We start from the raw sequence: 14,715 nt of genomic DNA on the forward strand, positions 1-14,715 counted from the left end.
GCTAGTGTTAGCTAGCATTGACCGCTGGAGGTGGATTCTGAAACTACTTACTCCCACGGTCTCTGCGGGGCTCAAAAGTGATTCTGGATTTAGACAAATCATTAAGGAATTCCACACATGTGTTTCTTAAACAGAGCCGTGATTGAAATGAGAAAATTAAGCATTTTTGAGACATGCTTTAAAATAAATGAGACATGGCTGGCTTGGGGTTTTGTTGTTGTTGTTGTTGTTGTTGTTACATCGTGTGTGTGTGTGTGTGTGTGTGTGTGTGTGTGTGTGTGTGTTAAGTGATCTGTTGAGATAACGCTAATTATATGGCTTTTTTTTTTTTTTAAGCTGAGTAACTTCAAATACCTCAGTTATGCTCTGGTTCAGGAGGCAGAGTTCAGAGTCTCATTCCCAAGTCTAGCATTAGTGACTTTGTAGCTTTGGGTGAATCTGACTTTATTCTTCCCCCATCTCAAACAAGTGACCGTTCATAGATGCCCTCCCTATTCTATTTATAAATTCCATAGTTCTGAGCGCTTCCCGTGGAAGTATGTTTATCTGGAAATGATGGGTTTCACACCTGCTATATAGCACAGTCTTTCCAGCTCTACCTGCTCGTGTGATCTTTTTGGAATGGTCCTCACGGGACGGCTTTCCCATGTTTGTCCTAGCGTTAACTGCCAACTTGACATAACCTAGAAACATCCGTGAGACAAGTCCCTGTTGAATAACAGTCTTTATCAGGTTGGTCCGTGGTCTGTGAGGGATTGTCTGGAGGGTTAATTGTCTGTAGGAGGACCCAGCCCACCGTGTTTGCTACACAGCTCGTGCCTTTGGAGGGAGCATTATGGTAGTGGGTGGCTAGGCTGCAGGATTTCTTCACCTCATCGCAGTGGCCGTCGGGGTGTCAGAGCAAAGGGCATATACGGGAAGGAGACAAGACAAGACACGGTTTCCAAGAACACTCAACGAGTGACCTCCTTGCTCCAAGTAGGCTGCCTCCTGCCTTTTAGCACCTCCCAGCAATACCGTCACATGAAATCGTCCATTTCATTGTGTCAGAGTCCTTGTGATCTAACGGTGCCTGGAAACACCGTCATGGACTTCTCCAGTAGTGTGCATCACTAATAGACATTTGCTGACCTGTCTGCATTCATGATCCAGGTCGATCCCTGTGGACGATTTCCCTGTGCTCAGCAGGCCCTCCATCAGTACTACTGTATCTGTTCTGGTACCATGTAACTTTACTGGATCAAGGTTTGCTCACCTGACATGACTCCCTGCAGGTCATCCACTTGGGATGAACCAGAAACCACACCTCACATCCAGCAATGGATCTGTTCTGTCCTGTGTTGCCAAATACTGCCGTGGAGGAAACCAAAACCCATGTTCCCAAACCTTTCCCTTGTCAAAGAGGCTCTCCCTTGAAATTTGTATTTCATGACCTCTCCGTTTCAGAGGTTGTCAGCTGCAATCTATTCATAAGCATTGTTTTAATGAACAAAATGCATCTCTCACTCTTCAGCCTCCCGTGCAAGTAAGTGACAAGGGCAGGCCCTTCTGTTCCTACTGACAATCAAATCAGCCCTATGACCTCCCCACTGAAGCACCATCCTGCAGAGGGAAGGATTGGGGATTATTGAACAGGATGCTCAGAGTTTAGGCAAATACCCTCTGCCCTCCCCCCCGGCCCTCATCATCTCTTACCACACCACGCAGGGAAGTGTCTGCTACTCTCCTCTCCCCTTGTCAGTCTGTCTGAGGGCTATTTGCTCTCTGTGGCACATCCGAGATGACAAGCAGATGGCGTGGGGCATCTTTTTGGAGTGCGGCCTTTGGAAACAATTTGCTTTGGTTAATTGCTGAAACCTGTGGTGTACAAAGTGGAGAGAAGGCTCACTTGGTAAATCACTTGCCTAGCACATGTGAGGACTCAGCTGAGGTTCCCCAGAACCTCTGGAAAGAGCTGGGCACAGCTGATCCTGTAATTTTAGGGACAGTAAAATTGGATGCAGAACCGGGCAGATCCTTCAAAGACGAACCCATCCTACCCATCCCCCACACAGCCTGTGTGTCTTATTTGAAGAAGTAGAATTCAATGCAAGTCAGCTAGACAGAGAAGCATTAACAGTGGATCATTCCGAGACTCTCAGGAACTTTCTGGAATGCAAAGACACGAGTTCACACAGACCAAGAGAATCATGACAACTGTCTGGAAGCTTTCTCCCTCAGCCCACCTGATTTCTTGTGCCTCCTTCAGCATCTTGTCGTCTTAATTCTTCCTGCAGGATTTTCTCCACACACAGCAGGAACCTCACAGCAGCCAAGGTTTCAAATCCAATTCTAGATTCAGTGGACTGAAGTTCTGATTGCCCCAGTTTTGGACAGGTGACCATGAACTGTTCAATCAGCTGAGAACAAGTTTTATGTTACTGCACAGTTTGTCAAATCAAAATGACAAAACCCTCAACATTGTTTAATAGTCTGTAGTAATCCAGGTCTTGGGAGTTGGAGGCAGGAAGAATCATCCAATCTCATCCTTCACTACATGCTACATAGGAACCAGAAGCCAGCTGAACCACAGGAGACCCTGTCTCATACTAATAATACAAATAACAAACAAACAACAACAACAAACCTAGAATAAAATTATCTGTTGAGAAAAGGAATTTCATTTGGCTGGAGGAGGAGCCAAAACAAATTGGCATAGGTGAATGGATCTTTTTGTTTGGTTAGGGATTTTTGTTTGTTTGAGACAGGGTCTTTCTACACAGTCCTGGCTGTCCTAGAACTCAATATGTAGACCAGGCTGGCTTCAGACTCACAGAGATCCACCTGCTTCTGCCTCCTGAGTGCTGGGATTATAGGTATATGCCAGTGGATACACATTTAAAAGAGAAAAATAGATGTATTTGGATTATGAGGCAACCTAATAACTTGAAATATTGTATGAGTTATTGTATTTTCCTAGTGGAATTAAAACTGTGTGTTTTCAAGGATTGTTTTACTTTCTGTAGGAGACAAAGTTAGTTTTTATGGGTACAAAAGTAAAATTATTTAAACCAGCACATTTCTTTACAATACCCTGCAATATGAATAACTAGAAAATGAATGATGGGTTGTTGTTGTTTGTTTGTTTGTTTGTTTGTCCCCTCCATTTTTATTTGTTGCTGGGATTTTATTTTGTTGTGTTAAGTTGTGTCTTTAGTTTAGCGTAATCTGTTTTTTGATACAAGGTCTCAAGTTCAATATATAGCCCAGGCTGGCCTTGAACTCCTGGTAATGCCCCTGCTTCGGCCTCCTGAATATTGTTAACATTACAAACATTCATCGCTCGGGGCCTTGCACAGGTAGCCAAAGTGCTCAGCCACGGAGCTATGCCCAGTCGCCTCATTTACATTTTGATTTTGGTTTTTTTACTGACCCAGGTAATTTTGAACAAATTACCCTAAAGTTTGAGTGTCAGTTTCCTAGCCTATAAAATGAGGACGTTGCTCTGAGGTCCTCGTGCATCCCAGGCTTGTCTCAAACTCCTAAGGAATTAAGGAGGACCTTGAACTGCCGATTCTCCTGCTGCTGTCTCCCTGGTGCTGAGATCACAGGCAGATGCCACCATGCCCAGGGTGTGTGGTACTGTTTAGCAAGGCCAGGGCTTCAGGCATGCCAGGCAAGCATTCCCACCTCTGAGCCACCACATGCTGCATATGCATTGTCCAGCTCGGTGACCAGAACTGCCATCGCTATCCGTGTAGGTGTGTATTTGACCTTGGCGTTGCTTAGTTAGGAATGTAATCTGTGGCCATGAACTAAGCAAAGCTCGTCCACGTCCCTCTTATCAACAGTTCCACAGTTTCTTTGGGCCATGTGTTTATCACCCCGTGGTCCGAGCTGCTAAGCTAGTTCACAGATGTGAAAAACAAGACTTAAATGAAAACTTGTGAACACAGAGATTATTTTATTTTTTGCATTGAAAACAGACTACTTATCCCCACCCTGATCCTCTATCGCCTCATGTATTGAATATGGACAACAGGAACCCAGAATGCACCATTACGGCTCAGAGATAATGTATATAAAAATACCTAGAGTGAGGCGTGTATGCAGCTGGTGATCAGTAATGGAGTCCATCGTGCTTTTGAGATAGGGTCTCACTGTTGCTCAGGGTGGTCTCATATGCCTGTAAATGCCTACAGCCTAGTGATCTGCTTCCGTAGCTAGGGGTAGCTAGAACCACAAGCACGTGTCACCAAACACACTTTCCTTAACTTTTATGAACTTGTTTAATCACTTTGAGGTTTTTTTAAGTACTCGACAGGATGGCCTTGAGGTCACTCTGTAGCCGGGACTGATCTTGAACTCCTGATCCTCCTGCCTCCTCCTCCCAAGTGCTAGGATTACAGGTGTGCCCCATCACACCCAACTCAAGTGTTTCTTTTTAATTGGTTTGCAAATGTCTGAGCTTTGTACGGTACCCGAAAGGAAGAGAACGTGTCCAAGCTCTTCAAATGTGACCCAACAATTCCACGTTCATGGCCAAAAACAGGTGCGCAGACTTCAATGAGATGTTGTGCCTATCAGAATGATGCTGGAGACAGCCTGGGTGCCTCTCGGAAGGAGACTCAGCATTGTACGGCAATGCATGGCCACATGCCACAGAACATGTATGAAAAATAAAGCCCTGCAGGGAAAATTTCCCAGAAGTACCACAGTGAAAAACACAGGAAGCAAAGCTGTGAGTACAGCCTTAACCACCCTTGAATCGGAAGTATATGTAAGCGTGTATACACAGACACACATATATGTTACATGGATGGGTGGTTTCACACACACACACACACACACACACACAAATAGTGAGTGCTTCATTTGGATACGCTTGGCTAAGATAACAATATTAATGAAAGACATATAATATAAAAGTATAAGCTGGGTGCTAGGACTGTTGCTCATTGGTAGAACATTCGCCTAACGTGTGGAGGCTCTGTCTGAGCTCAATCTCAGCACTGCACAAAGGGGAGAAGGATAAGCCTGGAACAGTGGCTTTCATCTGTAATCCACTGCCTAGCATGCTTAGGCCAGGAGGTTTCAAGCTTGGAGCCAGCCAGGACTATATAGCAAGACCCTATCCAAAAAAGAAAAAAAAAAAAAAAAAAAGATGTATATTTATAAATGCACAGTCAGAAGTGAGCATGAAGGTGGCCTTCAGGATGCCCCTCAAATGGACAGGGCGGTGACATCAGTGATGGGGTGGTTTGGAGTGTGAGTTTTTCAAGGGAAGGGTCTTCGTTTTAAAACCAGTATTTCCCAGCACTGCAATTTTCAATTAAAAAAAAAATTCCATAGTGAAAATGGCTGTGTCAGACTGTCAACTGTGCACCTTAACTGCTAGCTATAAATGGTAATCTATTTTAAAAAAAAGAGCAAAGGGTTCAAAAGTTGAGACCTTTGTATTTGAACTTCAGTCTCAGGCTTTACTCCTTGAGTTATGTAAGTATCACATCCACCAGAGCACAGCCATGATGAAAGCTGTTTCCATTTGTAAAATGTCGCCATGACTCAAGGAAACATATACTTTGTTGATCTCATGTCCTATGTGAATTTGGGCTGCTAATACGGGCATAGGTTTTTGTCGTTCCCTATATACATTAAGTAGTCTTTGCTTTTCATCTTCTTTCTTACTTTAAATCCATGTGAGTGTTCGCAGGCATATTCAACCTTTTGACATTGTGACACAGCATTCTCATCTCCAGAGTTCACATTCAAAAACTGTAGGTCAAGTTATTTAATAAAAAAAAAAAAAAGAATGCAGCTCATAATGCCTTAAGTAAGTGTGACTTTGTGCTGGGCCACTTTCACAGCTGTCCCTGGCCTCCTGCAGCCTGCAGGCTGCATATTGGCCACACCTGCAAGTCTGTAGTAAGCTGGCCTCTGACGAGCTCACTGGAGCATGCTGCCTGTGTAGATAAAGTGAGTGTGGGGCTTGCTGGCAGACCAGGCTCTGACACATCTCTTGCTATATGTTTGTTGTTCCTACAGATGACAGAGGGCAGGCACTGCCAGGTCCACCTGCTGGATGACAGGAGACTGGAGCTGCTGGTTCAGGTAGGTGTTGGACGCTCGGGGTAGCCCCTCCCTGACCTCCTGTGAGTGTGGTGCCCCGTGTCCACGCTTCTCACCTAGGTGTGCCTGGAACTCAGCGTGTTAGAGCGACTGAGGGGGAAGATGTGGCTTTGACCTCAGCAAACTTGGTCTGTACATGCGTTATTGTGGCTTAGTCTTCCTGACAGAATCCTGGTTGAGTCGAGCTACTTAAAATATGTGAGTGGAAGCTCTTTGTAAAACACTTAACACTGCATGGATTTCTTTCTATTTCACTTGCTGGTGATTTTCTTCCTATTTGCACAACACCCTGGACCCAAAGTCTTTCTTTTTTTTCTTTAATAGTTGGAGTTCTATGGATAGGCTACACCTACGGCTAGCCTAGACACCTTTTCCAGACCAAACCTACTTTACTTTCTCATTGAGACTTGTCCCTCAGCCACTGCACCCACACTGCAATTAAAACAAATAGGGCAGGAGCTGGAGAGACAGCTCAGTGGCTCACAGTGCTTGCTGCTCTTGCATAAGATCCAGGTTCGAGTCCCAGCACCCACATGATGGCTCACAGCCATCCATACCTCCAGTTCTGAGCTACACAGGCACCAGGCATGCACACAGTATACAAACATACATGAAGAAAAAAAAAAAAAAAAAAAAAAAAAAAACACTGACACATAAAATGAAATGAATAAGTCTTTAAAATGAATTAGAGGAATAGTACGGTAGTTTCACTAACTTTTAATCCAGATTTCTGCCTGCTTCTCTCCTCCCCCTGCTCTCTCTCCTTCCCTAACCCTTTTGTCTTGTTGTCTTTCTCCTCCTTTTCTTCCTGGATTCCTTTCCTTGTCTCTCTCTCCCCATTTCATCTCCTCCAACTGCAAGCACCCAGCCTTCAGACCATCACCATATAGCCCTGACTGTTAGGCTCAGGGTTCAGAAGGGAGCCATTTCGGCTGCCAACCATTTGTTGTCCCTGCAAGGCCAACAGCAGTCATCAGTTGGACATTCTGTCCAATTCCAAACCACACTTCCCGTCAGGCCCATAGTATCCCCACAGGTCATAGATTATTCGTTCTGTACCTGGATGTTCAGAAGGTAGTAGTGACAATGGCATGAAGAATGGTATTTAAAAATCACACAAGCAAGCAAAAGCTGCTTTCCATGGTTTAGAGTGGAATAAGGTGATAGCAACGGGAGAGGTGAGCAAGTAAATCGGCACTAATCAGATTTCTGTTTTGACAGCCCAAGCTTTTATCAAGAGAGCTGCTGGACCTTGTGGCCTCACATTTCAACCTGAAAGAGAAGGAATACTTTGGAATAACGTTTATAGATGACACGTGAGTGTTCTGGGTTTTCACGTCCTTGCCTTTTGCCTGAACTACGTACTCGCTGATTCTCTTTGTTGGCAACAAAGGAGAAAAATATTTGTATCCAGTTTAGATATACATTTCTTGGTATGAAAAAATTCCTACAAATGTTGTAAAGGAACAAAAAGGAATACGGAGCATTTAAAAGTCTTGCAAATACCACCAGGTATGGTAGCAAATGCTGCTTAGCTCGTCACTTAGGAAGCAGAGCCAAGATGATGGGTGCGAGTTCTAAGTTCTAGGCCACCTGGTCTGCATAATAATCTCCAGGCAAGCCAGGACTGGGAACCAGGATCGTGAAAGAGAAAGCAAGAGCAACAAACCACTCCAAATGTGTAGTTTATGTTATTTGTCTTTTTGAATGTGTGGTAACACTCCTCAATTCCCTTCATCTATCAGTGATGGAAACACTAAGTTGTTGCTCATGTGTATCATAAAACAATGTTTCGGTGCTGATGGTTAGAAAGTTTAAAGCCCAATTTGTGACTATCCTTAAAATATATATATATATATATATATATATATACACACACACACAGACATACATACACACACACAGCTAAATGTGGAATTAATTTTTACCTATAATCTAAGTTTCTTTCATGTTGCCCTGGTAGTTTTTTGTTTGTTGTTGTTGTTGTTGTTTTTTCATTTATTTCTATACTTTATGTTAACATGTTGGAAAGTATGTGTGTGTCCCTGTCGGTGTGTTTTATATAAAGCTATTTCATCTATATTATATGTGGTCTGATATGTTATGAGAGGAATCTTCCCTTTTCTGAAGATATTTTTCAAAGAGTTTCTTAAATACTAACATCCAAGAAAATGTGTTCCAGACATAAATAAAATGCGCTGGCCAACCACCACGTTCTTTCCACAGCTCTCTGTTTAAGCGGTTTTTCAGTTGTCCAGGGAAACCAGGTGGAAAATCACATCAAGAAGGAGTTAATTTGTTTTTAACACCTTGTTCCTGTAATGATTTTTAGCCCATGGTCTCCAAGGAAATCTAAACAAAGCAGTCACCTCAAGCTGCTAAAACCCAGATGTTTAGAGAGGTACAAAACCCAAAAAAACTTAGAGCAGACTCAGAATGTTTACTGAAGGTGATTCACACAAAGCTGGCAGGGAAATGCAGTGGGCATCACCCCTTTTACTCTGAGTCACCCAAATATGTTCATGCAATAGCGGAAGACAGGCACTTGATCGTCTGCCCTCTGCTGGAAAAAATAGGGAAATACGTGTGTCCATTTTCCACAGGTACTAGCCAGAAAGCCACAAGCAGCTCACATGAATTGGTGATAAAACTGCCACACACATGCAGGCAAAAATGTGTGTGTGTGAATGAAAGCGTATAAGACCTATGGCCATAAATACATTAATAAGTGAATGATAGGCTATGAACCGTAATTGCCATGAGCGCTATCATTTAGAAGGAGACCGTATTAAGTTGAAGCTAAAGGCCTGAAGACGAGAATAATATATTTGTTTAACCAACGTTTCCTGAGTGGTCACAAGGTACCAGATGGTATTCTAGATTCTGGGCACCTGACAGAGAGATGATGAGAAAATACCAGAAACTCTAAGTGGGCACTGAGATCAGATGAGAGATCATGTAAAGGAAAGGTGGGGGTGGGGCGGTGTTAGACAGAGTGGGCCACAGTGATGTCCGGAGGACAGTACACATCAAACACCAAGAAGCACAGAACAATAGTTCTTCCGTGGCAGATGCCACACGGGGGACCCAAGAGAGAGTGCTGGCATTCTGCCCTGCCGGCACTTTAAGCAAGAATGCCGAGTGCAGGGCACAGGCACACATGACAGAGAGAAGCTTTGCACGGCACCGGAGTGAGCTCACCGAACCCAGCCAGACTCGCAGAGTGTCCACAGAGGAGGAAGGAGGCGGCAGTGCCGGCAAGCGTCACATGAAGCAAAAGCGTAACACTGTGCTCTCGCCGGGTGTGAAGACACCATCTGACCGTGGATTAAGGGGTGAGCAAAGGACAAGATCGCAGATGAACCCCGAGAGGCACACAGATGGCTCTGCACCCGCGACCACTGAAGGGACGGTCCGCGGAGGGGGAGCGGGATTTACAGCAACAGCGCCTGCGCTGGAAGAAAGGGACCAGACCGTGTGGAGGGCAGAACCCCTATGTGCAGTGCTTCATCCTGACGCCCTAACTTGCTTCACAAAGAAAACAAAAAGATCTGGGCATGATGCCCAATGCCTATCATCCTTGCACTGGAAGGGAAAGACGTGTACCACAAACTCTAGGCCAGCCGGGGCCATATATGAAACTCTATCAAGAAAAAAAGGGGCTGGGACGAGGGCTCACTGGGTAAGGGGGCTTGCTGCACAATCCTGAGGACCAGAGTTCTAATCCCCAGGACCCACGTGAAAAAAACCGGCCTGGCCACATGTGTATAGCACTACATGAGGAAGAGGAAAGAGGATTGCTGGGGCTGGCTGATTGCCAGCCGAACTTCAGATTCAGTAACAAACCCTGCCACAGGAAGTAAGGTAGACAGCTATAACTCAAGATACCCACTGTTCTCCTCTGGCCTCTGCATACACACGCGTGAATATACCACAAACATGTACACTGCAAACACATTCACACACACACACACACACACACACACACACACACCAAAAACAAAAAACAAAAACAAAACAAAACAAAAACAGGTGAGAGAGTATGAATGATTTCCTTTGAGGACTTGGGCCCCATCTTCCTTGTCTACTCTCGGATTTGTGGGCTCCCTTCTGCTACAATCTTGGACCACAGAAGACAAACCTTAACAGTCTTCCCGAGACCCTTGTACGCCCCGACTTCCCTACACATAACAGACAACACCCCATGCCGGAATTGCAACCAGCTAGAGAAGGTGTCTCCCGGCTGTGCCTGTGTTTATTTTCAGAAGTATGAGTTGGTCTTTTCTGGGAGAAGGTAGGTCTTGGCCATTTCCACCTTTCCGGGGAGCAGGCTTGGAAATATGTTTGTGTCCAAGGGTGTCTCCTCGGAAAGTCTTGGTCACAAGCCTAGTTCTTTGTCTGGTAAATATTTTTGGAAGGTTTTTTTTTCCCCCTCTCAGCCCTCCCTTTCTGTCCACCCCCATGAAACCACCAAGTCGGATCCCTCCCAGGGCACTGGCTGAGTTGCATTTTTCCATCCCCAGTGCCACGTCAGCCTTGAGACCATGGTAAACTGGACAGAAAGAGGCAAAGCTGAAAGGGACAGCGTCAGTGAAGGCTACTATCTTTTCCCCCAGCTCAGGTAGCCAGGAGACAAAGGGGGAGATAGACCACAGTTACATAAGGAAGATAGCTGTCCCATCCAAGTTCCTGCCTCTGCGCTTGCTGAGGCATCCCGGCTTTGTGTGCAGGGTGACCTTCAACCCCTAGAGGGCAGTATCCGCTCTCCTTCCCCACAAAGGGCCCTTCCTTCCACCATCCCTACGTCCATTTTGAAAAACTGCTGTGCGACCTTCGTTGATGAAGAAATAACAAATAGGTGTTACAACACAAGGATAGCTTTGGATCCCTGTCCTTTTTAGTGGACTGAGGCAGTGAGGCCTCCACTGTACAGAATCTAGACCAGAGGGAAAGCATAGCTTTGTGGTTACCGGTGCTTGTCATTTGTTTGGTTGATTGGTTGGTTGGTTTTAGGTTTTTTGTTGTTGTTTTTTTGTTTTTTTTTAAGTTAATTAGATTCCATACTTAAAGAACAAGTTAAAATGGGCCGTATTATATCTTAGTATTCAGATGTAGGTAGTTTTCTTTTTTATTCCTCAGAACTTGCGTTCTGTTGAAAGGACTATAAATACACTTTAAAAACCAAAAATAAAAAAAAATCTAATTTAGGTATTAGTGGTACATGCCTATAATCTCAGCCCTTCAGAAGCTGAGGCAGGAGGATCATGAGATTGAGGCTGGCCTGAACTACATGTAGAGTCTAAGGTCAGACTTTGTAACACAGGGAGGCCGGTATCCATTATAAACAGTAGAAATCTGGGTTCTAGGCAAGAGACTGGGCTCAGGTTAGCGCTCTTGCCTAGCACGCACACAGATTTGACTCCCAACAGAAGGAAAGAATGTAAATCTTTAACATATACCTTCAGGCTTGAAAAGTGTGTTTCTGCTGCATTCACACGAATATCCGTAGAGTCTTTACCGTGGTTACGGCTGCCTCTTTTGTTACCTCCCCACTCTGACTGTGGTTTCTTCCAAAGAGGTAACCGATAGCCACAACTGTATCTGTGCAGGATTCCACATTGAAGGTTTTCTCCATGTTTAAGAGTGTCCTGACCGTGCCTCCGGGTTGAACCTCATTGCAATGTGCTGCATATGTGACGAGTCGCTTGCTTCGTTCATTCCCACACAGTGTTGTATGCAAGCTTGTACGAAACCCGGTACACATTTTAAGTCATGTCATGTCTTCTCTGTATGGAAAGGAGAGAGGACATACCCACACACTGAGGATGGATGAGACAGGAGGATTGAAGTGAAGGCCAACCCGGCTGCACAGTGAGATCCTCTTCCAAATATTTCCCGAAGAAAAGAATGAGGAAGAGGAGCAAAGGGAGAGGAAGAGGGGGCTGCAGAAAGAGGAAAGGAAGAAGGGGGAAAAATTCAAAGTTGTCTAATCTGCCATATGAAACCTTGAAAGACTTAAAACTGATGTGCCATGTATTTTAACACTTATATTTAACAGCTTTGAAGTTGAAGTGTCTTTAAATAAGAATCACATTAAACATGACAAAATATAATGCAGGAATCCTTTAGTTTCAGCCTTCTATGTTTTTTTTTTTTCCTTACACACAAAATCACTAATTCTAAGAACGTCTCTCAATGCTCCACCAAGGAAATCTTGGGGAAGTTCTCAGCAGCTTCATCTTATAATTATAGAAACAAATACACAGAAACTGAGCCCAGTGTTATTACAAAAAGTAGGAAATCCACTGGTATCATTTACCCCATATTGAGAGCCCTGGGTTCAAATCCCATCCCTGCCATTTTCCTTGCATATTTAGTATAAAATGTAATATTAATAGACAAAGATTTCCAGCTTGGCTGACATATGTGAGGGTGCACAGTAAATGAACCATTGAAATATCTCTTCCATAGTATGGTTGGGGGAAGGGTTTATCATGAATAAGAGAGAGGAAATATCCAGAGGCACCAGGAAGAGTTCAGAGCAGAAAGAAAAAGACTGGACATGGCCAGGGTTCTCCATGAGAGAAGCTAGAGAGTGGCAGAGGTTGGGGGAGCAGACAAATCATGTGAATCATAAGAGAAGTAGCTGTTAGTCGGGGAGGGGAGAGCCGGGAGGCTAGTGTGGACTTTGAAATGTATACAAGTACTTGTGAATGGGGACTGAGGGACTTGGAGGCCAGCACGGGCTTTGATGTGTGACCATGGTACAGCAATAGAGACCCATGTCTCTTCTGCCAGAAGCCAGAGAAATGACTCTTGGGAGGTAGGGATTCGGGACTCCTTTCACAAATTCCCAAGTGATGCTGGCTTTCATCTGACCCAACCAGCAGAAATCCTATAGTCCAGCCTGAGCACATTTCTAGACACATGGATTGCCTGAAACCTAACGTTGACAAATAAATAAAGAGTGGCTGTTACCATTTATACTCTTACTATTTGTGCCCACTTTTCCTATGTGCTTTGTTTCTAATTTTTTAAAAACTATTCTGTGTACACGTGCCTTGCCTGCACGTATACACGTTCACCAGGTGCAGAGAGTGCCCGTGGAGGACAGAGGAAGGCATTGGAACCCCCAGAACTGGGGTTCCTTATGAATGGTTGTAAGCTGCCATGTGGGTGCTGAGAACTGAACCCCGGCTCCTCTACAAGAGCAGCCGATGTTCGTTTCTGCCAAGCCATCTCTCCAGCCCCCTTTTCTATCTCCTTACGTTGACAGGAGAGTGGAATTTCCTGAGTTTGTCTTTCAATTATTTATCCAAGGACCAAAATAGGCTGGAAACTGTTTTCTGGCTCATGACAGAGTTCGTTGGAATTCTACATCCCCTTCTCACCACCAGAAGCGTATTCTGAAGCTGGATTTTGCATAAGCAGATTCAGACAGGCTCTCAGATGGAGGGCCAGTTGAACTGCCTTGGAAATCATGTAAACAGTCCATGGAGCCTCAAGCCATAGAGGTCAAGGTCTGGAGAGAACTGTTTATACCTGTGAACTGGTGAGGCTCAGAAGTAAATAAATATTTAACCGTCTGTGAGTCGTGCGTCCACAGACATAGCTCCAGAAGAGTTCCGACCTGTGCGTACATTGGAAATGGCAGTGCTTCCCTTGAGTCCCCTTTGTTTCCTTAAACTGGAGTCTTTCTTTTTCTTCTTTTTTGTTTTTAGAATGTTATTTATTTACTATTTATACAGTAAGCCGCCTGCGTGTGTACTTGCATGCCAGAAGAGGGCACCGGATGTTATCATAGATGGTTATGAGCCACCATGTGGTTGCTGGGAATTGAACTCAGGACTTTCTGAAGAACAGCCAGTGCTCTTAACCTCTGAGCCATCTCTCCAGTTTTTCTTCCTCATCACTTAACCTTTCAGATGAATGTAAAGATTAATTTAGTGTTCTGCAGTGTCTTAAAATCCCAAGGCATTATCCACATCTTTTTCATGCTCTCAGTTTATTTAAAAAAAAAAAAAATGTGCGTGCAATATAGATGGGTTTCCATTGGTTAAAAAATGGGCAAGCTGGGCATGGTAGAGCAAACCTGGGCTATGGCAACACTCTGTTTCCATACACAGAAGGGATTATGGGTAATATACTGTACTGACTGTTACGCTTCTTATTAAACTTGAAAGTGTATGTTTGCTTGCGTTAGTTAAGATGAAGCCTCACTGAGTAGTCCTAGCTGGCTCAGACTCACTGTGTAGGTAAAGCTGGCCTCAAACTCACAGAGCTCCGCCTGCTTCTGCCCCCAGTGCTAGGATTAAAGGCATGCATCACCGTGCCCAGGGAATCTTGCTTTTTCTTTCTTTCTTTTTTAATTTAAGATTTATATCTAAAAATTTGTTCCAGGCAATTTTTCAGTCACTCCAGCTTGTTTTGTGAATGCACTGTATTTCTCCGTTTAGATTTAGATTGTTAAATATATACCCTATAAATACCCTATAAATATTTGAGTTCTTTCCAGACTTTTGGCTATCAACGTGGGCGATTTTATAAATATCCAAGCTCCTCCTGACAAGCTTCTCCAGTTGGAAATGCTAGCTCAGGAGCAGACAG

The 14,715-nt window shown here is 44.3% G+C and overlaps 1 protein-coding gene across 2 annotated transcripts in view; it reads left to right on the top strand.

Annotated features, from left to right (window-relative positions):
• The window catches only part of Frmd4b (FERM domain containing 4B), a 229,009-nt gene that overhangs the window by 97,930 nt on the left and 116,364 nt on the right, over positions 1-14,715 (top strand). For both annotated transcript variants that reach the window (XM_055628486.1, XM_055628485.1), the window contains exons 2-3: positions 6,025-6,090; positions 7,330-7,424. In XM_055628486.1, coding sequence (XP_055484461.1) covers positions 6,025-6,090; positions 7,330-7,424 — 161 coding nt within the window. The remainder of the gene's footprint in view (positions 1-6,024; positions 6,091-7,329; positions 7,425-14,715) is intronic.

This window comes from Psammomys obesus, unplaced genomic scaffold, assembly GCF_907164565.1.
Source record: "Psammomys obesus unplaced genomic scaffold, mPsaObe1.curated_primary_1811, whole genome shotgun sequence".
NCBI classification, from domain to species: Eukaryota; Metazoa; Chordata; class Mammalia; order Rodentia; family Muridae; genus Psammomys; species Psammomys obesus.